Source organism: Xenopus tropicalis, chromosome 8 (genome assembly GCF_000004195.4).
Source record: "Xenopus tropicalis strain Nigerian chromosome 8, UCB_Xtro_10.0, whole genome shotgun sequence".
Lineage (NCBI taxonomy): Eukaryota > Metazoa > Chordata > Amphibia > Anura > Pipidae > Xenopus > Xenopus tropicalis.
This window is the reverse complement of record NC_030684.2, coordinates 73,099,604-73,123,669: the sequence shown is the minus strand read 5'-3', so window position 1 is coordinate 73,123,669 and position 24,066 is coordinate 73,099,604. Positions and strand designations below refer to the sequence as shown.

Below are 24,066 nucleotides of genomic sequence, written 5' to 3'. Positions count from 1 at the left end.
TCTAAAAATGCACTTTAACCTTTGTCAGATAAATTAGCACTCCCAATTTATACAATATGACAGTATCCTAATAAGGCAGTTTTTGGCACATCAGAGAGATGATAATCTTCCTTGCACAGCTCACAGAGCCAGTTACAGCCCAACTCAATCTTGGGGGGAAACCAGTTTAGTCACCCAGAGGAAATCATCCATCAGTGACCTGCAAGAATCAGTGGTATAAATTAGTTTCATAGTCAGCCCTAAAAGTCATTTCATACACTTAAAGCTCTCCTGCAAAGATTTAATGGGTCTTCTACACTTACCATAAGCCAGACAGAGACTGTGATATTATAGTGTATAGCCATTCTTTTAATTATAAAGAATTTATTTAAAATGCAAGGACAAATAATGAGCTTTATAAAATGAACCATACTTTTCACCCAGCCCTGTATTAGACTTAGGCAGAAAAGAAAAGGGGAAGTTTAGATAAAATGGGAAAGAATTTCAAGAAAACCTTTTCCACAGTGTGGGTAAACAATGTTTTCTGAATGACTGATAATAAGAGAGCACAGCCATTTTCACTTTTACTTTTTTTGTTTTGGCTTTAGGGTTTCTGTTCAAAGAACTTCGCACAACATTTTGGATATTGGAATTAACTCTCCTGCACAATTTCATTACTTAAGAGTATACCTGATACCCTTGTTTAGAAACATTTCTACTTACACTTCTTATCTGACACAGCATTAGTTTCCTTCATTGTATCCTGGAATTGGGATGTAACCTAAAGGTAAAAAAACAGTGTGTGTGTATATATATATATATATATATATATATATATATATATATATATATATATATATATATATATATATATACGCATACATAGAAGTCTTTTGTAGAAAGTAATATGTAATTGTACATTTATCACACCATCATAAATATAGTTATGATAACACAACAACACAAACATTTGTACACTTATAATTGTCAATATATGTTTCAAATAACTAGATACCACATGCATTTTGCTGCTATGCCATAGTCCAATTCACTACATTGTGAAGGTGGTGTCTTCTATTTTAAAGCTTCCCGTGTAAAATTCAGTATGGTTTAAACCAGTGCTGTCCAACTTCTGTTGTACCGAGGGCCGGAATTTTTCCGACCTTCGTGGTGGAGGGCCGATAATGGAAGCCAGTTTTGACCACTCCCCTTTTTGAAACCGCACCCACTTGAAACCACACCCATGTTATCACATGACCATACCCATATTAATGGTTGTAGTACAGCAAAAACCTGCCCTACCCTGCCTGTGTGCCATACTCTGCCTGCCCTACCCTGCCTTTGTGTGTGTCATACTCTGCCTTCCCTACCCTGCCTGTGTGTGCCATACTCTGCCTGCCCTACCCTGCCTGCATGCCATACTTTCACTGTGTGTGCCATTCTTGGCTGGTTTGTGCCATACTTGGCCTGTGTGTGCCATACTCTGCCTGCCCTACCCTGCCTGTGTGTGCCATACTTTCACTGTGTGTGCCATTCTTGGCTGGTTTGTGCCAAACTTGGCCTGTGTGTGCCATACTTTGCCTTCCCTACCCTGCCTGTGTGTGCCATACTCTGCCTTCCCTACCCTGCCTGCGTGTGCCATACTTTCACTGTGTGTGCCATTCTTGGCTGGTTTGTGCCAAACTTGGCCTGTGTGTGCCATACTCTGCTTGCCCTACTCTGCCTGTGTGTGCCATACTCTGCCTTCCCTACCCTGCCTGCGTGTGCCATACTTTCACTGTGTGTGCCATTCTTGGCTGGTTTGTGCCAAACTTGGCCTGTGTGTGCCATACTTTGCCTTCCCTACCCTGCCTGTGTGTGCCATACTCTGCTTGCCCTTGCTGGCACTGCTCCTACAGTCTGCACAATAACTATATATTAAAAAACTTTTTAATTGCAGTACCACCACAGTATATGTTCTTTTTGTAGTGTGCAGGGATTATTTGTGGGTTTCTACTGCTCCTGAGGTGTGAACAGGGGAACAATGTGGGTGATTACAGCCTGAGCCTGAGGTGTGAACACTGCAGGGGGTGAACAATGCAGAGATTAAAAGGTGTGAACAACACAGGGGATTACATATTTAAACAATACAACCTGATTACAGCCTGAATCTGAGGTGAGAACCATGCAGGGGGGGCAGTTAATCACAGTACTGATACTATTTAAAGCTTACACAAGAGTAAGCCATCAAAGCAGCCAGACAGGTGGGGGGCCACACAGAGGGGGGTCGCGGGCCGCCAGTTGGACAGCACTGGTTTAAACCATTTTAATTTAAATCAGTGAGACATCACTAGGTGTTTGTGGTTAAATTAGTTAGATTTCTTGAGCAAAACTAATTATGCTAGGGCACATATCTATTGTAGAAAGTGAAAGATCTGTGCTAGGGCAGTGGTTCATGGGGGGAAATTAGTTGTCCACCATTAAATCTTGGCTACTGCGCTTGACTATTCTTCCCAATGGCAATAAAATAAATCGACGGTGGGAAACTTCGGAAAACAAAATGCTGCCTACACCTTCCCACCAGCGATTCCCTTTATTGCCAATGGAAAGGTATTTTGCAGAGATAAGGCACCAATGGGAGCCGAGATTTAACTGCGGAAAATTAATCTCCCTGTGGGCCGTGGGCCATGGCCCTATGGCCACTGTTCTGTGTCAAACTAAAAACAGATAAATTGATTAGCTTGGGCTCACTTATACCAAAATGCCACATTAGGGCAGTGGCACATGGGAAGATTAATCTCCCAGCAATCTCCCAGCAATGCCATCCCACTGGCGATTTCCGGAAGCCGCCGGAAGTTTCCTCTCAAGGCAGTATCTTTGGAATCCACTGTGAGGTGTGAAGAGCCAGACAGGGCCAAATGACTCAACAAGGTAACTAAATTATCATACCTGTGCTACAGTGGAGTGGTCTATCTCAGGGCAGATTCTTAGTTAATATTTCTTTAGACCCATAAAATAAATATCTTTTACTAAAGATAAAACTTATGGGGCCGGCAATTAGCTTGTAGCTAGGGCTCCCCACAGACTCCAAACACTCCCGTGTTATGATGATCCATCTCGGGATTATCCAATATTCAGATAAAACCAGAATAATATGTGTTAGGTCTGGTGTGTTTGGAGTCTGTGAAAAGAGAGTTCAATTTCCCACACAATGCTCATGGTTCCATAATTTTGTTGAATACCCATAAGTATTTGAGGCTAGCTGGAAAATAAAATGTCATCAGAACAGCAAGTTACCAAATGGTGACCCTCCCTCACCTTTCTCATTGGATGGGGGCATGACCTACCTCTTAACCTGTATATCAATGGCCCAGACAACTGGGAAGATATATGCCTTTGGGGACCGAGCTGCTTTGGGAGGTATATGTTGCTATTTCTTCCGTCCCACCGGAACAGGAATCACATAAGATCATTCTATTGGTGATATACAGTGGCTTGCAAAAGTATTCGGCCCCCTTGAACTTTTCCACATTTTTTTACATTACAGCCACAAACATGAATCAATTTTATTGGAATTCCACGTGAAAGACCAATACAAAGTGGTGTACACGTGAGAAGTGGAACGAAAATCATACATGATTCCAAACATTTTTTTACAAATAAATAACTACAAAGTGGGGTGTGCGTAATTATTCAGCCCCCTGAGTCAATACTTTGTAGAACCACCTTTTGCTGCAATTCCAGCTGCCAGTCTTATAGGGTATGTCTCTACCAGCTTTGCACATCTAGAGACTGAAATCCTTGCCCATTCTTCTTTGCAAAACAGCTCCAGCTCAGTCAGATTAGATGGACAGTGTTTGTGAACAGCAGTTTTCAGATCTTGCCACAGATTCTCCATTGGATTTAGATCTGGACTTTGACTGGGCCATTCTAACACATGGATATGTTTTGTTTTAAACCATTCCATTGTTGCCCTGGCTTTATGTTTAGGGTCGTTGTCCTGCTGGAAGGTGAACCTCTGCCCCAGTCTCAAGTCTTTTGCAGACTCCAAGAGGTTTCCTTCCAAGATTGCCCTGTATTTGGCTCCATCCATCTTCCCATCAACTCTGACCAGCTTCCCTGTCCCTGCTGAAGAGAAGCACCCCCAGAGCATGATGCTGCCACCACCATATTTGACAGTGGGGATGGTGTGTTCAGAGTGATGTGCAGTGTTACTTTTCCGCCACACATAGCGTTTTGCATTTTGGCCAAAAAGTTCCATTTTGGTCTCATCTGACCAGAGCACCTTCTTCCACATGTTTGCTGTGTCCCCCACATGGCTTGTGGCAAACTGCAAACGGGACTTCTTATGGTTTTCTGTTAACAATGGCTTTCTTCTTGCCACTCTTCCATAAAGGCCAACTTTGTGCAGTGCACGACTAATAGTTGTCCTATGGACAGATTCCCCCACCTGAGCTGTAGATCTCTGCAGCTCCCCCAGAGTCACCATAGGCCTCTTGGCTGCATTTCTGATCAGCGCTCTCCTTGTTCGGCCTGTGAGTTTAGGTGGACGGCCTTGTCTTGGTAGGTTTACAGTTGTGCCATACTCCTTCCATTTCTGAATGATCGCTTGAACAGTGCTCCGTGGGATGTTCAAGGCTTTGGAAATCTTTTTGTAGCCTAAGCCTGCTTTAAATTTCTCAATAACAACCAATAATATTAAATTATATTATATCATATTTTATCATATGTTGACCAATACTGAATGTATAAGTTTTCAACGGCTGTTATTATTTGTACTGCAGATTATTTTTCTGCATAATGTAAATATTAATGTTTGAAAATATTTTAATGCCTTTATTTGGCTATAATGTTTAAAAAATCCCAATAAAAATGATTGAAACTAAATTTCTCAATAACTTTATCCCTGACCTGTCTGGTGTGTTCTTTGGACTTCATGGTGTTGTTGCTCCCAATATTCTCTTAGACAACCTCTGAGGCCGTCACAGAGCAGCTGTATTTGTACTGACATTAGATTACACACAGGTGCACTCTATTTAGTCATTAGCACTCATCAGGCAATGTCTATGGGCAACTGACTGCACTCAGACCAAAGGGGCTGAATAATTACGCACACCCCACTTTGCAGTTATTTATTTGTAAAAAATGTTTGGAATCATGTATGATTTTCGTTCCACTTCTCACGTGTACACCACTTTGTATTGGTCTTTCATGTGGAATTCCAATAAAATTGATTCATGTTTGTGGCTGTAATGTGACAAAATGTGGAAAAGTTCAAGGGGGCCGAATATTTTGCAAGCCACTGTATGTAGTTTTCTGCATTTTTATCCCTTTTTGCTGTTTGCAACCTGTATGTCATTTTGTAATATTAACTGTTTTTATATAATATATGCACTGTGCACTTTGGATTATTAAATATAAAATTTAATAAGTTTGTCTTTGCTGCTCTAAATAAACATTTTTGCCTTAAAGGAGAACGAAAGGCAAAGTCATTTGGGGGTGCCAAAATGTTAGGCACCCCCAAGTGACTTTAACCGATTACCTTGTACCCCGGGCTGGTGCCCCTGTTCGCAGAAAACAGCACCAGCCCGGGGTACCTGGAGTGGAGCGCTTCCTCCTTCCGGCTTTCTTTTCTGCAAATGCCGGTGGCCGGGCATGCGCAGTAGAGTGAAAAGCCGACTTTAATGTTTAAGTTCGGCTTTTCACTCTACTGCGCACGCAGCGAATAGGAAGGAGGAAGCGCTGCAGGTACCCCGGGCTGGTGCTGTTCTCTCCCCACAGGGGCACCAGCTTGGAGTAAAAGGTAGGTGGTCAAAGTCACTTGGGGGTGCCTAACATTTTGGCACCCCCAAGTGACTTTGACTTTCTTTTTCCTTTAAGCCGAGTGTGTATGTTAAATGTGTTTTAACCCTTTGCTAGTTAGAAGGAAAGTGTGTCTGCTTAACCCATTGTCTACTTGCGGGAAAGTTGTGTGTTGTCTGTAGACTAACTTGCATTGTCTGCTAGAGTGTCTGCTAGAGTGCTTAGCTAGAAAGTCCAGGGTGATTTGCCTGTGAAGCGTCAGTGTGCAATAGAGCATTGAGAGTTGGATGCTTGCGGCCCTTAAAATGCGGTGGTGGCAGTTTTTAAGTTGTTGGCGGGTTTGGGCTGTTTGGGGTGTGACTGCACAGGTTGTTGAGAAACTGTACAGTTGATGTGTTAACCCTTACAGCCGCATGCCTGATCACATACATCTGAGGTGGCATTCGTGACACAAGGGTACAATAATCAATCTGTCCCATTCAGTTGATTAAAGTAGAAAAAAAGATACATTTACTGGGGGGTACCAAAATGTTAGGAACTGCCCAGTGATTGTGATCACTTACCTGATACCCTGGGATGGTGCTCCTGTTAGCAGAAACCTGCATTGGCCTGGGGTACTCTGAGTGATCCTCTTCCTTCTTCTGTCTTTGCGCCGCTTGCGCATGTGCAGAGTTAAAAAACGAACTTTAACAAAAAAACTGCCCTTTTCTCTGTATGCACAGGCCCTGGGATCGCGTAGAAAGAAGACAGGAGGAAGAGGATCACTTGTGCGCAGGCAGGTACCCTGAGCTGGTGCAGTTTTCTGCTGACAGGAGCACTGTCCTGGGGTATCAGGTAAGTGGTTACCTGATACCCCAGGTGGGTGCCTTTCCTTCTCCTTTAAGCTTCCATTTATCCACCCAGTTTGTCAAATGATTATTTTTTAGTTGTTTGCATAGCTTCATCCTGGCAGCAGGACTTTGAATTGAAATAAAGGGATTTACTGTATATGACAGTGCAGTACAGCTCTAAATAAAAGCATAGAGGGCAACAAAATCATGAAATGTCACTGCATATTCTTTATATTTGCATTAAACAGGTTCACGGATATTATATATATATATTTAAAGTGTGTCATTTTTAACAAAGCTATATAATGTAACCAGTTCAATACGAAAACATCTTGAATGACTGAATTATAATAATAATAAACACAAACACTGCTAATTAATATCACTTGATTAATATGTACTAGAATTGTGTAAACTTTCTGTAATGGCTTCCCCCTTGCATCAGTTATTAGCCCAAAAGTTAAAGAATCAAATCCATCCCAAATGGTCTACTATGTATGGAAGTAGATCTGTCATATCTTTGTAGGTTCAGTACTAACTAACAGTACTAACGAGTGAACCTAGTCTGTTTTGCTTTACCTATGAATTCACAAAATAGTTACATTTCAACAGAATGTTCCCAAATGCATTGAAATCAGTGGATATTTTTTCTGCATGAAGAAGTTCTAATAATGACATTCATGAAAAAGTACAAGCCATAAACAAAACAGTCATGTAGGTGTAGATGGTGTCACCAGCAGAGTGAAGTGTATATCATGTCTGTCTCTATGAAACTACATTTTACATCATTAATACTATACAAATCCCATCATTATGAATGTAGGAAATAAGATCACATTATAGAATATCATCACATAATTTAGTGCTCCCTTACCACTCTTCTTTGCATTCCTCCAGCTCACAAATGCCGCTATGAGGGTAATAAGTCCTAATATTAAGACCAGAGTAGAGATACTTATTTTAATGATTTGGCTGGAGGTCAGACCATAGCCTGCAGAGAGATTAGCAAAGTTAGGAGATTATGTAATGTTGGGGAGTAATATTTAATCCTGTGGTACATAAGAGAGGTTATGCAGCTACACTGGCAAAGACAGCCCTGGACCAGTAGCCCATAGCATTCCATCAGTTCTATTTCAAAGCATAATTGTACTAAGCAAGTAAAACAAAGTGCTGAGTACTGCTATCAGTTACTAGACTAAAGCAAACTATGGCTTATTTTACCATATCACCTTCCTAGTCTCTGCCTTTTTTTACAGAGGAATGTATCCCTTGTATTTATTTAGTTGTAAATTTTCTTCCTGCTTAAAAAATAAACAGTTTTTGTGACTGATATCCTATCATTTTATCACAGAGGTTAAGTTACAAAATTGATTTATCTTGGGTGTGCAAGACAAAAGGTGGCCATACACGGGCCGATTGTAGCTGCTGATATTGGTCCCTTAGACCGATTCGGCAGCTTATCGGCCTGTGTAGGGGCAGGAACGATGGCCATGCCCGACCAATATCTGGCCTGAAATTGGCCAGATATATCGATCGGGCAGGTTAAGGGTTTATTCAGATCGGGGACCGCAACGGCACGTTGATGCGGTCCATGAACTGACCGCGCCCATTGCCACCGTCATAATTCGATCATTTGGCCCCAGGGCCAAACAATTAAATTAGCCTACATTTGCCTGATATTGCCCACCCGTAGGTGGGGATATTGGGAGAAGATTGGCTCGCTTGGCGACCAAGCGACCCTATATAACTATGTAACTTCAGAACTTTAAGTCAGAATACACGTGAATGTGAAATTACAGCTGAACAAGTCTTTTCTCTGCCTCACAGAATGAAATATTTCTCCTCTACATTTATGATACATTTGTTTGCATTTAAAGAGTTTATTTGCTGGACGGCAATGAACAACCTGGTGGTTTATTTCGACAGTGCTGTGGTTATTTGAAAATATAATTGATATTAAAAGCAGTATTTGTCTGGTTATTTACATTCTCTGCTGATTAAAATTGATTACCAGACCTGGAGGAGAACTGAAGTGTTAAACAAATACTGTTTTACATTTCAGTGACATTTACAAATAATTAACACCACTGGAAATATTAAATTAATGTATATTGGAAAGTTTAATAGAATTACATTTTCTTTCATTATGCAAAAAACATTTTTGGTAGAGACTTATTTAAAGGAGAAGGAAAGTTCTAATCACAGAAGCACCAGGCCGGAGTATCAGGTAAGTGATTGCATAAGCTAATATTTGGCACCCTCTAGTGATTGTAACTTTCCTTCTCCTTTAAAAATTGTGTAACCCACAACAAACAGGACAAAGCAGTATACGGATATCCCAGTGTTTAATGCAGTCACACTCTATAAAGGTACTTTGGGACAAAACCAGCAGAGAGAATATGGGAAAAGCCACCCATGTCCTGATACACACTGCAAAGATCCAGAGACTTCTTCTGTGAATACGTTTAATGGGAGAAAGACACCTTCTTGAAGCCCATTTTTTCTTAAAGAAGGGATGCTTATACTCCCAAAGTGTTGAGCTTATTTTTCCTTTTTAAATAAATGACTAAAATTCCTTCTTTTTGAGAAAATGTTGGGATATAATAACACTCTCTATCTGCATATGATTTTTTGGCTTCAATTCAAAAAAGTGTATGGATAGCAGTTGTGGGAACAATGGAGTCACTGTCAAGGTGACAAAAGTTTCCATAATTGCACACAATTTCCATAAGCAGAATTCTAAATGAGCCCTATTGTGTAACAGTGCACAAAAGCACTGCATCACTCACAACAGATGCAACTAGCACACAGGAGCATGCATTACAAGGCCAGAATCAGGGGGATACAGGGGTACTGCAGCCAGGGGCCCAATAGCAAAGGAGGAACCCAAGACAGAAAGCATAAATTGCCGGTCACTAAAGTGGTGAGGCTTGTGTGTAACGAGTGGGATATGTCTGAATAATGGATGGAGTTTTGGGAAGAGGCCCAGGCAGCTGAGAGGTCTGCAATGAGCACTTTATTTCCACTGGGCCCCAGGTAAATTCTGAGCTAATAACCTGGCTACAGACTCCTGATAAAATGTCCTCAAGACACAGATCATGCAATTTAATCAATTTCAAACCGAACTGTATTACTGTCACTGGGTGCTTTGCCTACTAATTAGTTTGGTTGATGCTCCTGCTATCTCCATTACAAAAATGTTGGTGGTTAAATTTGGACTTGGTCAAATACTTTTTCCCCATAATTGAAACATTGTATAGCCCTCCAGTTGACAGCACTGCAATATAAGAGAATTAGTTTGGCAGACATTTATACTCACTCCAATCCTCAGTCATGAGATCCTGCAGGCTGGAATGCTTCACAACGCATGTGTATTTGTTTCCCGGCATAGAACCTCTCATATCGAGGAGGGCCACTATTTGATAAGTCCAGTCTCCCACTGGGACAGCATTAGTGTAGTTTCTGACCAGAATCGTGTCATTAAGAAACCATGAAACCACAATCTCAGCAGGATAAAAACCCCACACATGGCAAACAAGTTGAGGGATGGAGCCCTCAAAAACTGTATCTGGGAGGAAGACCTTCATGGAAGGCTGAACTATGATTAAACAGAAAGGGAAACAGTGATAAGAAAAATATGTAAATTAGGTGGGGGGAATAAAGAGTGTTAGGGGAAGCAGATTATTTTTTTAAGGTCTCCTTCTCTTACAGAAGTTTTTACTCAGGTGAGTTTATTGAAAATGAGAAAAAACATAGTTAATTTATAATTAGTGAATAACAGAGATGAAACAGAGCTTATTGATTGAAAGCAAATTACATATTTACAGGATCACTGTAGAAACCCCTTTAGGAATAGATACAGTAGGTTGTTTACAATTATTTACCTTAAGACACATTATTGGGGAGACCATTCGATTATAGATTTCCACTTGCTCCATATTTCTACATACATTTTGAAGTTACCATTTTTTGTGTATGCAGCTTTTTCTATTTTACACAGATCCCCAACTAACTTGTACCACTGGTCATACGTTGGAGGGTCAGGGCATTTCCAGAACCAGGTGACCCATTTCCTGGCTAGGAATAGGACCTTTTGAAGGTATTGTGTTTCTGCGCTGGGAAGTTTTACTGATATAGTAATGCCCAGCAGGCAGAGTTCTGGTGCTCTAGGGACCGGGAAGTTTAGAAAGTGTACCGGTTTAGTTGGCCACAGGCCCATAATGTAAGTAGGAGTGTACCTTGTTTCTGTCCACATGTATTGCAAAGAGGTGAAATGTTGGAGTCAATTTTATGCAGCCTCACTTTGGTTAAATAGGCCCCGTGGACAATATACAGCTGTGTCAATCTGTACTTGTAGTTCAGGGAGACCTGGGAGGGGGCCTTAAGTGCTTGCTCCCACTGGGTTTCTGAGAGATATGGTAAATCCTTTTGTAATGCAATTTATTACTTTGGTTTTCCTTTCATGGTAAGGATATCACCCTTTCTCTATACTTCATTAGCTCTGTTTTAACCTTAATTGTCAGTGTTAAGACACTTCATCATGGTGAAGAAAGCAGTATGAGGACATGTCAACTTTGAGACTCTATCTACTGTGATCATGTTGGTGATTGGCCACAACTTTAGGGCTCATACTCATGACCTTTTTTTAATGCATTTACAAACGTATGCTGAGCACAAAAAAATGCATTATGTATATTTACGTGCATTTTTTTAAAACACAGCTAGGTGCATTTTTGTCAGTTTCAAACTAAAACCTCTATTCCACCAAATTATAAACAAGCATCAAGCTCATGAAAATGCTGCATGTTGCATCTAAGAAAATGCAATGAAAAACAAATGGCGTAAAATGCAACTGTAAATGCTCATGAGTACAACCTGGCAGAATATTATGAAATTAATTAGTGAATGCATTTAGGTGCGCTCAAACCTGGGTCTCAAATGTGCGTCAAATGCATAAAAAATCCTTGTGTGTACGAGCCCTTAGGCCTAAACTGCTGGTCTGTGTCTGTTGATTATAAATGTTAATTGCTTTTTCTTGCATGTGTTTTGTAATTTGCAACAATTCTTTTAAAAAAAGGACTAAAAGACAACCCTATTGCATTCTCCATAAACATAGCCAATTGATTGCGCAGGTATAGAAAATCTGTAACTCATTTGTTTTAAAACAGTAAAACACGGAGGGTCGTTTTTGCCAGTAAACTATTCTCCAGAAGGACCTGAATAATTGTATCTAGGTACAAAGCAAGTCCTCTTCCCCATGCTCTTTGAATCACATGTTAACCTTCTACTAATTCTTGTTATGAGCTGGATTTCTTCTTTTGACAGGGCTATCTTTAGTAATCGTGGGGTGTAGGCCCAGGTTCCCAGGGACAATCCTTTTACTTGTGAATCTACAAATCCCAGAACCCCAAAGGCTGTCAACTGGCAATGGGTGTTGTACTTCTAAAAGCACAAAAGAGTTGCAGTATGAGAAATGCTCACATAAATTGTAACTGTAGAAATATATTAGGCATGCCTTTCCCTACTATACCTGCTATGCCCCAGCCACAGTCCCTTTCCAACTGGTGTCTGTCCCTGTTGCCACAGTTACAGGCATTTTACAGGATTTTTAAATTTTTATTATTAAGACACAAGCTAATTTCACAGTCAAAAGTTACATTTGTGGTGGAATGTTGTTGATACTCTGAAACAATTGTCACCATTTGGGGCTAAGAGAAGTGTTACAACTGATACTATTGTTGCAGATTGGAGATGTACTGAACAGTTTGAAGAAATTAAATGAGATATTTCACACAGTGTTTGTCTATTAGAAATTGATTAAATCTCTGAACTGACTTTCACATCAAGCCTACCCCTAAATGTGTGAGATAACACAACTCACCCTACATGTTCTTATTATCTCACAGAACCAATCTGTTTGATATAAAAATATATATTTTTTATTTTTACTTTAAGTTTTACGTTTCTTTCTCTGGTCTATATATTTACCTGATCGTTGATTGGTGGGAATGGTGCAGTATATGGGAGTCTACTAAAGGATCACCTGATTGGTGCTCCTTTTTCCTTGTATATACATTTATCTGATACTCTCCATGCACATTTCCCCCTATCCTCACTTGATTGGACACACTTTTATATTGTGGAAGGTGCTACCATCTCCTCTTCTTAAATGTTCTGTGGTGGAATGTTGAGCTTTTCCTACAATTGCTGTACTCTGGGACTTGCTGACAAATGTGTCTGTGGGACTGTTTCTAAGGTTACACACAACTGGAGATTGTTTAAGTATAATTTTGCTCTGAAAATCCTGCGCAGAAATTGCCGATACCATGAAGCAATCAGTTAGTCCTTAACCACTTAACTTCATTGACCCCAATTTAGCTTCTGTGGTGTTTGTTATATTATTCTCTCTGGTTCTTACATAACATACCTGCAGCGTTTCCCCCCTTTGATTCCTCACTTACCCCTCCTCTCCACGGTACGTTCCCAGAATTCATTTACTTGTGCTTGGCATTTACTCTCTTCCTGTTGCATGCGGCTAACCATGCCAGGTTTGGAATTCAACTTGACGGTGATGTTTGTGGCTACCATTCTGATTTCATCAATGCATTGATATTCATTACAGTGAATAAATATTTTCTCTGTAGGAATATATTGTACTGCAGTCAGCCGGTTGAAGGTCATATAATAATAAAACGTTGCATTTTCTTTTTCGAAGGTACAGCCAGTGATCTCCTGAACCACAAAACCTGCCAATAAGCACAAGTCATTCAAGCCATTCAAGGATACTGTATCAACAAAAAAAATTGCCGGAAATGTTTCCTTTATAAATTAATCATACATACATTGAAACAATGTTAGAAATTAATAATTTAAACCCTACAATTAAATTTTAGACAATTTTAGGACTATTGCACACAGGGCTTATAGCAGGGTTTTGGCTCAACATCTGTCTTTGAAAATCAGAGACCCAAGCTGTCTTGTACTTTCCTATGGTCTTCTTGTATAGACAGTTAACCTTAGGATTGCTAACTCTCTGACCTTATTGTAGAGTGAAATCCTGAAATGATCTAATCATTTCTTTGGGATTTTAGAGGCATACAGGTATAAGATCCATTATTCGGAAATCCATTATCCAGAAGGTTTTGAATTATGGGAAGGCCATCTCCCAGAGACTCCATTTTAGTCAAAATAAAGTTTTAAAAATAATTTCCTTTTCTCTGTAATAATAAAAGAGTACCTTGTACTTGATCCCAACTAAGATATTTATTGGAGGCAAAACAATCCTATTGGGTTTAATTAAGGTTTAAATGTTTTTTTGGTAAACTTAAGGAACAGAGATCCAAATTATGGAAAGATGCCTTATTCGGCAAATATGAGGTCCTAAGTTTTCTAGATAAGAGGTCCCACACCTTTTATTAAATGTTAAAAGTGCTTTCTGCCAACTTTTTTTTGCCCTTCTGCACTAGTACTTAGTGAGGACAGGATTAGTTGGCAACTTGAAAGGAGATACAGTTATGGGACCTCTTATTCAGAAATGGGGTTTTATGGATAAGGAGTCTTTATATAATTTGTATCTCCATACCTTAAAGCGGGTCATACACGCATCAATATAATTGTACAAATCATATGAGAAGAGGAAAGGGTTAGAAAAAAATGGAAAAAGAGGAGGGCAGATAAGAGTTTAGTATTTGAAAGAAGATCAATATAATGGAAACAACAAGGGAAACAAGGGAAAAAGAAGACAACAGAACAGCATTAAAAAGGGAGAAACAAGACATAAGTGTTAAGGTGAAGCAAACAATGGCAGGATACAGGAAATATATATATATATATATATATATAAAACTTGAAAGAGCTGCAGCACACGGGTTATTTGCAAAAGAGTGTATTAAAAAGAATCGCATCACATATGCGACGTTTCGGACAAAACACATGCCCTTTATCAAGCCTGTAATAACGCAATCCATCCAGTGAATCACATTTAAAGGGATATACAGGAAATGACATCATAGACTAAGCGTTACCATAGCGATTCATTTCAAGTCATAGTAAACATTTTACATATGCAGAATATTGTCAAGTAGCAACATCTTATATAGAAAAATTGTGCAATTGCATACAAATACTTACAAAAAGAGAAACCGATCATAATGCCTGTTTAATCCAGTAGGAAAAAGCGATTGTAATTTATTAATCCACCACACTTCCCTTTGTTTCAGGCTAAGTTCCCTATCCCCTCCTCTTTTTAGAGGCGGTATAGATTCTAATACCATGAACCTGAGCTGTTCTGCAGTGTGGCCCTTTTCACAAAAATGCTTAGACACCGGTAATGTAGTATTTCCCAGATTAATAGCTGATCGATGTTGCGATATATGGGATTTTACCATCTGTGTGGTTTCACCCACATAGATGAGACCACACGGACAGATCAACACATAAATCGCATATTTTGTGACACATGTAAAGTGCCCCCGTAATTGTACCTTTTGACCTGTTTTTGGATGCACAAAATAGCTTCCTTTTGAAACATATGCACATTGCGTACAATTTAGGCATGGATACATGCCCTTAGTTCTTGCTCCTAAAAAAGTATAACTTTGTTTGTTTTTTATTCTAAGTGCAGTGGAGGTAACCGAAGCACCAATAGTTCTCCCTCTACGATATGATATCATAGGGGGTGCCTCAAATTCTTGTATCAACGGATTTGCCCCTTTAAGAATATAACAATGTTTACGTAACGTTTGAGCAACAGTTTCACTATAATCTGAATACTGTGTGACAAAAGGTATACGCCCACCTCCCTGTTTTCTCCTTCCAGTAAAATGTTGTATTCTATATTGTGCCTTATTAATCACCTTCTCAGGATACCCGCTATCTCGAAATTTCTGGCACATCCTATTCTCCTGTATTTCTCGTTCTCCTGTCTCACTTACCAATCTCTTAACTCTAGATAGTTGACTCACAGGAATTGAGCTTTTTGTATGTGGTGGATGTTGACTTTTGAAATGTAAAATCTGGTTTCGATCTGTTGGTTTAGTAAAAAGAGAGGTACAAAAACGGCCTTCAATATTTCTATAGATTCGTACATCCAAAAAGGGAATTTGTTGGAGATCATGAGTAAGTGTCAAAGTGATAGAAGGATGTATATCATTCAGTTTACTGTGGAACCGTTTCAGGGAGCCAACGTCACCCCGCCATAGTACAAACACATCATCGATGTATCTCCACCAAGCCAAACAATGTTCGGTGAAGTCTACATCGTGATAGATGTACTGATCTTCTAGCTTAGCCATAAAGGCATTGGCATATGACGGAGCGACGTTAGATCCCATCGCGGTACCACGTAACTGAAGATAAAACTGATCCTTAAAAGTGAAATAATTACATCTCAATATGATCTCCAAAACTTGAATGAAAAAGGAAATCTGCTCATTAGAATAATGTGCCAATTTCCTAAGTATCCACTCACACGCCTGAATTCCATCCTGGTGTGGGATAGAGGTATACAGACTAGCCACATCAAGTGTGGCCAGAATTATATTCCCCCCCTCCAGACCCTCCTGTGAATTCAGGCGTTGTAGAAAATGCTCAGTATCTCTTAGATATGAAGGAACCATTTGTATCAAAGGACTCAAAACCTTATCCAACATAGTGGCTAAGGGGCAGAATACTGAATCTACTCCTGACACTATGGGACATCCTGGTGGGCGGATTTGATCCTTATGTACTTTAGGCAAAGTGTATAATATTGGTGTTCGTGGATTCTTAACTGTCAAAAATTCACATAATTTCTCTGTAATAATGCCATCATTATACATCCCATTAAGTAAACATCTAATTTTTCGCATAATCCCCAAAATGGGATCCCCCATTAATGGTTTATATACCTCTTGATCAGAAAGTTGACTCTCAATTTCTTCTACATAATAGGATGTGTCCATAATAACAATTGATCCGCCTTTATCAGAGGGCTTAAACGGTTCCACAGTAAATTGAATGATATACATCCTTCTATCACTTTGACACTTACTCCTGATCTCCAACAAATTCCCTTTTTGGATGTACGAATCTATAGAAATATTGAAGGCCGTTTTTGTACCTCTCTTTTTACTAAACCAACAGATCGGAACCAGATTTTACATTTCAAAAGTCAACATCCACCACATACAAAAAGCTCAATTCCTGTGAGTCAACTATCTAGAGTTAAGAGATTGGTAAGTGAGACAGGAGAACGAGAAATACAGGAGAATAGGATGTGCCAGAAATTTCGAGATAGCGGGTATCCTGAGAAGGTGATTAATAAGGCACAATATAGAATACAACATTTTACTGGAAGGAGAAAACAGGGAGGTGGGCGTATACCTTTTGTCACACAGTATTCAGATTATAGTGAAACTGTTGCTCAAACGTTACGTAAACATTGGTATATTCTTAAAAGGGCAAATCCGTTGATACAAGAATTTGAGGCACCCCCTATGATATCATATCGTAGACGGAGAACTATTGGTGCTTCGGTTACCTCCACTGCACTTAGAATAAAAAACAAACAAAGTTATACTTTTTTAGGAGCAAGAACTAAGGGCATGTATCCATGCCTAAATTGTACGCAATGTGCATATGTTTCAAAAGGAAGCTATTTTGTGCATCCAAAAACAGGTCAAAAGGTACAATTACGGGGGCACTTTACATGTGTCACAAAATATGCGATTTATGTGTTGATCTGTCCGTGTGGTCTCATCTATGTGGGTGAGACCACACAGATGGTAAAATCCCATATATCGCAACATCGATCAGCTATTAATCTGGGAAATACTACATTACCGGTGTCTAAGCATTTTTGTGAAAAGGGCCACACTGCAGAACAGCTTAGGTTCATGGTATTAGAATCTATACCGCCTCTAAAAAGAGGAGGGGATAGGGAATTTAGGCTGAAACAAAGGGAAGTGTCTCCATTACAAGGAAAGCAGTCTCATAATTGCCTTAGCTCTAACTCTCCATTAGCTAATGTAAACATCAGAGGGAGAAGTAGTAATCTCCGCTGCATGCTGGCTAATGCGCGTAGCTTGTCGGGTAAATTAGGGGAGCTGCAGGCTATTGCATGTATTGAAAATTATGATTTAATTGGTATTACTGAGACCTGGTGAGATGATAAATGCAACTGGGCTGCGAATTTAAATGGTTATACACTTTTTTAGGAGGGACAGAGAGATTAAAAAGGGTGGAGGGGTTTGTCTTTACGTAAAGTCAGATTTAAAGCCATGTAATAAAGACATTACCAATGAAAACGTTGAATCTCTTTGGGTAGAAATTTCAGTAGGGCTGAAGGTCACAAAGAAAATGATCATTGGTGTATGCTATAAACCACCCCGTATAGATGAGGGGGATGAGGCCCAGCTATTGTTGCAAATGGAGGAGGCTTCAAAACTGGGTCAAGTTGTTATTATGGGGGACTTTAATTATCCGGACATTGACTGGAGTAATGGGGTGGCTAAGTCAGAAAAAGCTAGTAGGTTTGTAAATATGCTAAATGACAACTTTTTATTTCAGGTGGTTCAAGAACCCACTAGGAATGACTCTATTTTGGACCTAGTGATTTCTAATAATAATCTCTAACATTTGTGTGGGTGAGCATTTGGGGAACAGTGATCACAACATGGTCTCCTTTGAGATAATGCTGCAGAGACAGCTCTATAAGGGAGTAACTAAAACGCTCAATTTTAGACGTGCAGACTTTGCCAGTATAAGGGCATCTCTGCAATGTGTCAACTGGGAAAGGCTTTTCATGGGGTTAGACACAGAAGGAAAATGGAACATCTTTAAAACATTGCTTTGCAGGCATACACAACAGTATATCCCCCTTGTAAGCAAGGAGAGGCATCGCAAAGCAAAACCTTTATGGCTGAATAAAAGTGTTATTGTCGGGGTTGGTAAGAAAAGACGTGCTTTTAAAGCATTCAAGTTAGCTGGGACAGCAGATACTTTCATCAGGTACAAGGAAGCAAATAAAGCATGCAAAAAAGCTATCAGGCAAGCTAAAATAGAGATGGAAAGGGATATTGCAGCTAGGAGTAAAAGGAATCCTAAATTATTTTTTAATTATGTGAATAGTAAAAAAATGAAGCAAGAAGGGGTGGGAACTTTATTATCACGGGGGGGTAAGTTGGTTGATGAGAACGGGGAAAAAGCTGAAATTTTGAACTCTTATTTTTCATCTGTCTATACATCTGAGGAGCCAGATAATGAAGGCTTCCCTTTTAATATGCCCAGTTCTAGTAATTTAGCTACTGACACATGGGTCACTCGGGAGGAAATTCAAAAGAGACTTGAACATGTAAAGGTAAACAAAGGTCCAGGGCCGGATGGGTTTCATCCCAGGGTATTAAATAAGCTGAGCGCTGTGATTGCCAAACCTCTTCACTTAATTTTTCAGGATTCGTTGAGGTTTGGCATGGTGCCGAGAGACTGGCGAATTGCTAATGTGGTGCCGTTATTTAAAAAGGGATCCCGTTCTCAGCCTGAAAACTATAGGCCTGTTAGTCTGACATCCGTAGTAGGAAAACTTTTGGAAGGGGTAATAAGGGATTATTAGTTTGTGCCAGCATGGTTTTATGCGTAACAGATCTTGCCAGACTAATTTAGTCGCCTTTTATGAGGAGGTGAGTAGGAACCTCGATGCTGGAATGGCAGTTGATGTCATCTACTTGGACTTTGCTAAAGCGTTTGATACAGTACCTCACAGAAGGTTAATGATCAAATTAAGGAATATTGGCCTAGAACATAATATTTGTAATTGGATAGAGAACTGGCTGAAGGATAGAGTACAAAGAGTCGTGGTAAATGGAACATTTTCTAATTGGACCAGTGTAGTTAGTGGAGTACCGCAGGGGTCAGTCCTTGGTCCTTTGCTTTTTAACTTGTTTATTAATGACCTGGAGGTGGGCATTGACAGTACTGTTTCTATTTTTGCTGATGACACAAAATTGTGCAAAACTATAAGTTCCGTGCAGGATGCTGCCGCTTTGCAGAGCGATTTGACAAAATTAGAAAACTGGGCAGCAAACTGGAAAATGAGGTTCAATGTTGATAAGTGCAAAGTTATGCACTTTGGTAGAAATAATATAAATGCAAACTATCTACTGAATGGTAGTGTGTTGGGGGTATCCTTAATGGAGAAGGATCTAGGGGTTTTTGTTGATAACAAGTTGTCTAATTCCAGGCAGTGTCATTCTGTGGCTACTAAAGCAAATAAAGTGCTGTCTTGTATAAAAAAGGGCATTGAGGATATTAATGAGCTGGAGAAAGTGCAGAGACGTGCAACTAAACTGGTAAAGGGGATGGAAGATTTAAACTATGAGGTTAGACTGTCGAGGTTGAGGTTGTTTTCTCTGGAAAAGAGGCGCTTGTGAGGGGACATGATTACTCTGTACAAGTACATTAGAGGGGATTATAGACAGATGGGGGTTGTTCTTTTTCCCATAAAAACAATCAACGCACCAGAGGTCACCCCTATAGATTAGAGGAACGGAGCTTCCATTTGAAGCAGCTTAGGTGGTTTTTCACGGTGAGGGCAGTGAGGTTGGGGAATACCCTTCCTAGTGATGTGGTAATGGCAGATTCTGTTAATGCCTTTAAGAGGGGCCTGGATGAGTTCTTGAACAAGCAGAATATCCAAGGCTATTGTGATACTAATATCTACAGTTAGTATTAGTGGTTGTATTTATAGTTTATGTATGTGAGTGTATAGATTGGTAGGTGTGGGTTGTGTGTGCTGGGTTTACTTGGATGGGTTGAACTTGATGGACTCTGGTCTTTTTTCAAATCTATGTAACTATGTAACTATGGATTAATAAATTACAATCGCTTTTTCCTACTGGATTAAACAGGGATTATGATCTGTTTCTCTTTTTGTAAGTATTTGTATACAATTGCATAATTTTTCTATATAAGATGTTGCTACTTGACAATATTCAGCATATGTAAAATGTTTACTATGACTTGAAATGAATCGCTATGGTAACGCTTAGTCTATGATGTCATTTCCTGTATATCCCTTTAAATGTGATTCACTGGATGGATTGCGTTATTACAGGCTTGATAAAGGGCATGTGTTTTGTCCGAAACGTCGCATATATGATGTGATTCTTTTTAATACACTCTTTTGCAAATAACCCGTGAGCTGCATCTCTTTCAAGTTTTCTATAGTGGAGGGACGTGACGGCATCCTGAAGTTGCAGAGCACCGGGGTTTGTGCTATGGATGAGTGCGGTGACAGTATTGTATAAGTTTATATATATATATATATATATATATATAGAAGTCCAAGCAACAGGCACTCACGTCTACTAGTCACAGATCGCCTGGGTGCAGTATTTAGAGCTGTAGTATAGAGAGCAAAAAATGGAAGAATGCCGCACTCACAGGGCTTAGTGTAGAAAAATAGAGTAGTTTATTCAAACAAAAACCTAACGTTTCGGCTGGAACCTCAGCCTTTCTCAAAGTGAACATACATTGTGTGTATGTTCACTTTGAGAAAGGCTGAGGTTCCAGCCGAAACGTTAGGTTTTTGCTTGAATAAACTACTCTATTTTTCTACACTAAGCCCTGTGAGTGCGGCATTCTTCCATTTTTTGCTATATATATATATATATATATAAGCACTTAAGGGTCTGGATTTAAAATTAAAAATTTATTAGGTTGATATTTTAAACCTCCCCCCACCCCCATTGGACTTTTCTCAAGCTTTTCTTGGTCTTTGTTGGTGGGGCAGGTGCTGATAAGCCTGCATGACAGTTAACAATAGTCAGTAGTAGGGGGTGGCATGTGCTGGGCAGACTAAAGCTAAGATTGCAGGTAAGCTATGATGGATTTGCTAGGGAGAGAGCAGACAACCTCCATTCCATTCCCTGTGTAATTATGATGTAGAACACGTAATTAATCATCAGCTGTATACACTATATATATCTAGTGATGAGCGAATCTGTCCCATTTCGCTTCGGCACAAAATTCGCGAAACGGCGAAAAATTTGCGAACCGTGTTTGTCGCATGTTTTTTTTGTTGCCCGTGTCTTTTTTTGTCGCCCAAGCCCATTTTGATGCAAATTTTCTTGGAAGTTTCGCAAAACAATTCGCCAATGGCGAAATACGGAAATTCACTGAAAATCTATGCCTATCGATAAAAATTCGCTCATCACTATATATATCACATTTTTTAAAAATAATCATTTGTTTTGTCACTTTATTTATTACCCAATATACATACACCTTAACATACATACACTTACTGGTGTGAATTCTTTTTTTTCTTTTCTAAAGAAACATGACCCTAGTATTAGGAGGTAATGTTGTGAAATCTTACAACTGTCTTCACAGTTCTAAGGGGTATATTTATCATGCTGTCTAAAATGTGGAGTGAAGCATTACCAGTAATGTTGTCCAGGTCAACCAATCAGCAATCAGATTTCAACAGTTAGAAAACCAAAGCAAAGCATCTGACTGACTGCTACTAGCAACATCACTGGTAATGCTTCACTCCACTTTTTACACAGCATGATAAATACACCCCTATAAGTTAACTCAAAGGGGAACTACTCCTTTAAAAGAGAACTAAACCCTAAAAATAAATATGGCTAAAAATTCCATATTTTATATACTAAACTTACTGCACCAGCCAAAAGGTTCAGAATCTCAATAGCAGAAATAGACGCAAGGACTTTAAACTTGTCACTGGGGGTCCCCATCTTGGAAAGTGTCTGTGACACTCGCAGCTGTTAAGAAGCTAAGCTGGGGTCCCTAAGCAAAGGTAGGTGACAGCAGCACAGAGCATGTGCAGTGAATCAGCAGAAAAGAAGATGGGGAGCTACTGGGGGCAGTTTAGGGGCACAGATCTTCCCTACTATAGGGTTGTGGTTGCCTTAGGCTGGTACAGAAGCTCAAAACATAATGCACAACATTTCTACTCTACTTCTTTAGTTAGCAGCTTAGTAGTAGCTACTTGTCATGGCTACTAAACGCCAGAAAATACCATGCCATAGGCAATACTGAGAATTGCCTCTGCTAAACACATGTAGAGACAGTTATCAGTAAATGATCAGCATTGTCTATTTTAGTAGCTGTGATACAGTAAGTAGCTGCTGCTAGTAGCTCTGTGTGTCTTCACCCTTTGTTCTCCTTTAAGTTCATTGATTAGTGTATCCATACATATTTGGGGTCACGTGCTTTACCCAGTACCAGGTGTTCTGCCACTTGGCTGGAGCACAAGATACTGTCCTATCAAATGGAGAGACAGCGTAGCACTGCTATAAAGCATTAGACAGTATTATTAGTGAGATAAGAGAATGTGCATGATACAATGTCAACTGCTAAAAAAAACCCACCAAAGCAGTTTTTCACAGAACTTGATGTAATTAAAGGTTATTTCCAAAACACACACATTTGCAACAGAACCAGTAATATGACATCAAACACAATGTGAAATTCAAATGGTCATCTCAAAATGTTTTAGGAAACAGTGTTTTTCTTGAATTAATGAATTTGGATGAACATATGTATAATGTTTCTATATGTACCTGATCCAGTGTACCAGCCTGAGCAGCACAGCAGCAGCCACAGCAGATTCACACACTGCCTCATTTCTGCAGTGATCCCTCTTGTTCAGGAAAGACATAGCCAAGCTAAAAGCAATCAGAGCTGCAGCCAATCAGAAAATAAAGCAAGGAGGCATCAGCAGTTACTGGAGAAAGTGATTATAGGTTTCTACGGTACTTTTCTGTACTCTAATTAAGAAACAAGGAAGTACCGTAGTTCTCCTATTCTGTACAATTAAATATCTGCACTAATGTCACACCTCACAGAATGAAACCTGTACATTTAAATACACGTTAAAGGAACAATACAATGTAGTTCTTTAGAAAAAATATATCACATATAACAGCTCATATATGAAACCCTGCTTCATCTATTAACTATTTTCATAAAAATCTTACCTTGTACCCTGGGCTGGTGCCCCTGTTAAGAGAGAACCGCACCAGCCCGGGGTAGCTGTGAGCGCTTCCTCCTTCCATGTTGGCGCATTAGCATACCCCGCAACTGTCCCGCTTTAAGCGGGACAGTCCCACTTTCTATAGCGAATCCCGCTGTCCCGGATAGTTCCCTGAATGTCCCTGAATAGATTACGGAAATGCGGGACATTCATAGAAGGATCCGCGACAGCGGGATGAGAAGGTTTAAGATGAGCGCTCCGACTCCTTGCGCTGCTTCTCTCCTGTGGCTCCTTCTCTGGCAGTCCCTGGCCCTTTTATAAGGTTGCGCCCGTGCGTAATGACGTCACACCTACACACGGGGCGCAACCTTATAAAAGGGCCTGGGACCGCCGGAGAAGGAGCCACATAAGGAGAGAAGCAGCACAAGGAGTCGGAGTGCGTATGGGGGGCTCTGTGTATGGGGGGCTCTGTGTTTGGGGGGCTCTGTATGGGGGGCT

The 24,066-nt window shown here is 39.9% G+C and overlaps 1 protein-coding gene across 2 annotated transcripts; it reads right to left on the bottom strand.

The window, feature by feature from the left end:
* Positions 1 to 23,257, bottom strand: LOC100495183 (HLA class II histocompatibility antigen, DM beta chain). Of its 2 annotated transcripts, none has more exons than XM_002942013.5 (6): positions 23,156 to 23,257; positions 13,052 to 13,336; positions 9,910 to 10,188; positions 7,465 to 7,581; positions 703 to 760; positions 1 to 199 (listed from the first exon to the last, which is right to left on the bottom strand). In XM_002942013.5, the coding sequence occupies exons 1-5, from the start codon at positions 23,217 to 23,219 to the stop codon at positions 723 to 725; spliced, it is 783 nt and encodes a 260-aa protein (XP_002942059.2). In that variant the 5' UTR covers positions 23,220 to 23,257; the 3' UTR covers positions 1 to 199; positions 703 to 722. The 2 variants fall into 2 exon arrangements, with proteins under 2 accessions (XP_002942059.2, XP_031747862.1); XM_031892002.1 differs by having other exon boundaries at positions 7,465 to 7,518.
* Between the last annotated feature and the right edge of the window lie 809 nt (positions 23,258 to 24,066).

Coding starts and splice junctions, on each gene's coding strand:
- LOC100495183 (XM_002942013.5), bottom strand. CDS start 23,219: ATGAGGCAGTGTGTGAATCTGCTGTGGCTGCTGCTGTGCTGCTCAGGC. Junction 13,337..23,155: donor AGGCTGGTACACTGGATCAG/GTACATATAGAA, acceptor GCTTATTGGCAG/GTTTTGTGGTTCAGGAGATC. Junction 761..7,464: donor GAGGAATGCAAAGAAGAGTG/GTAAGGGAGCAC, acceptor TTTTACCTTTAG/GTTACATCCCAATTCCAGGA.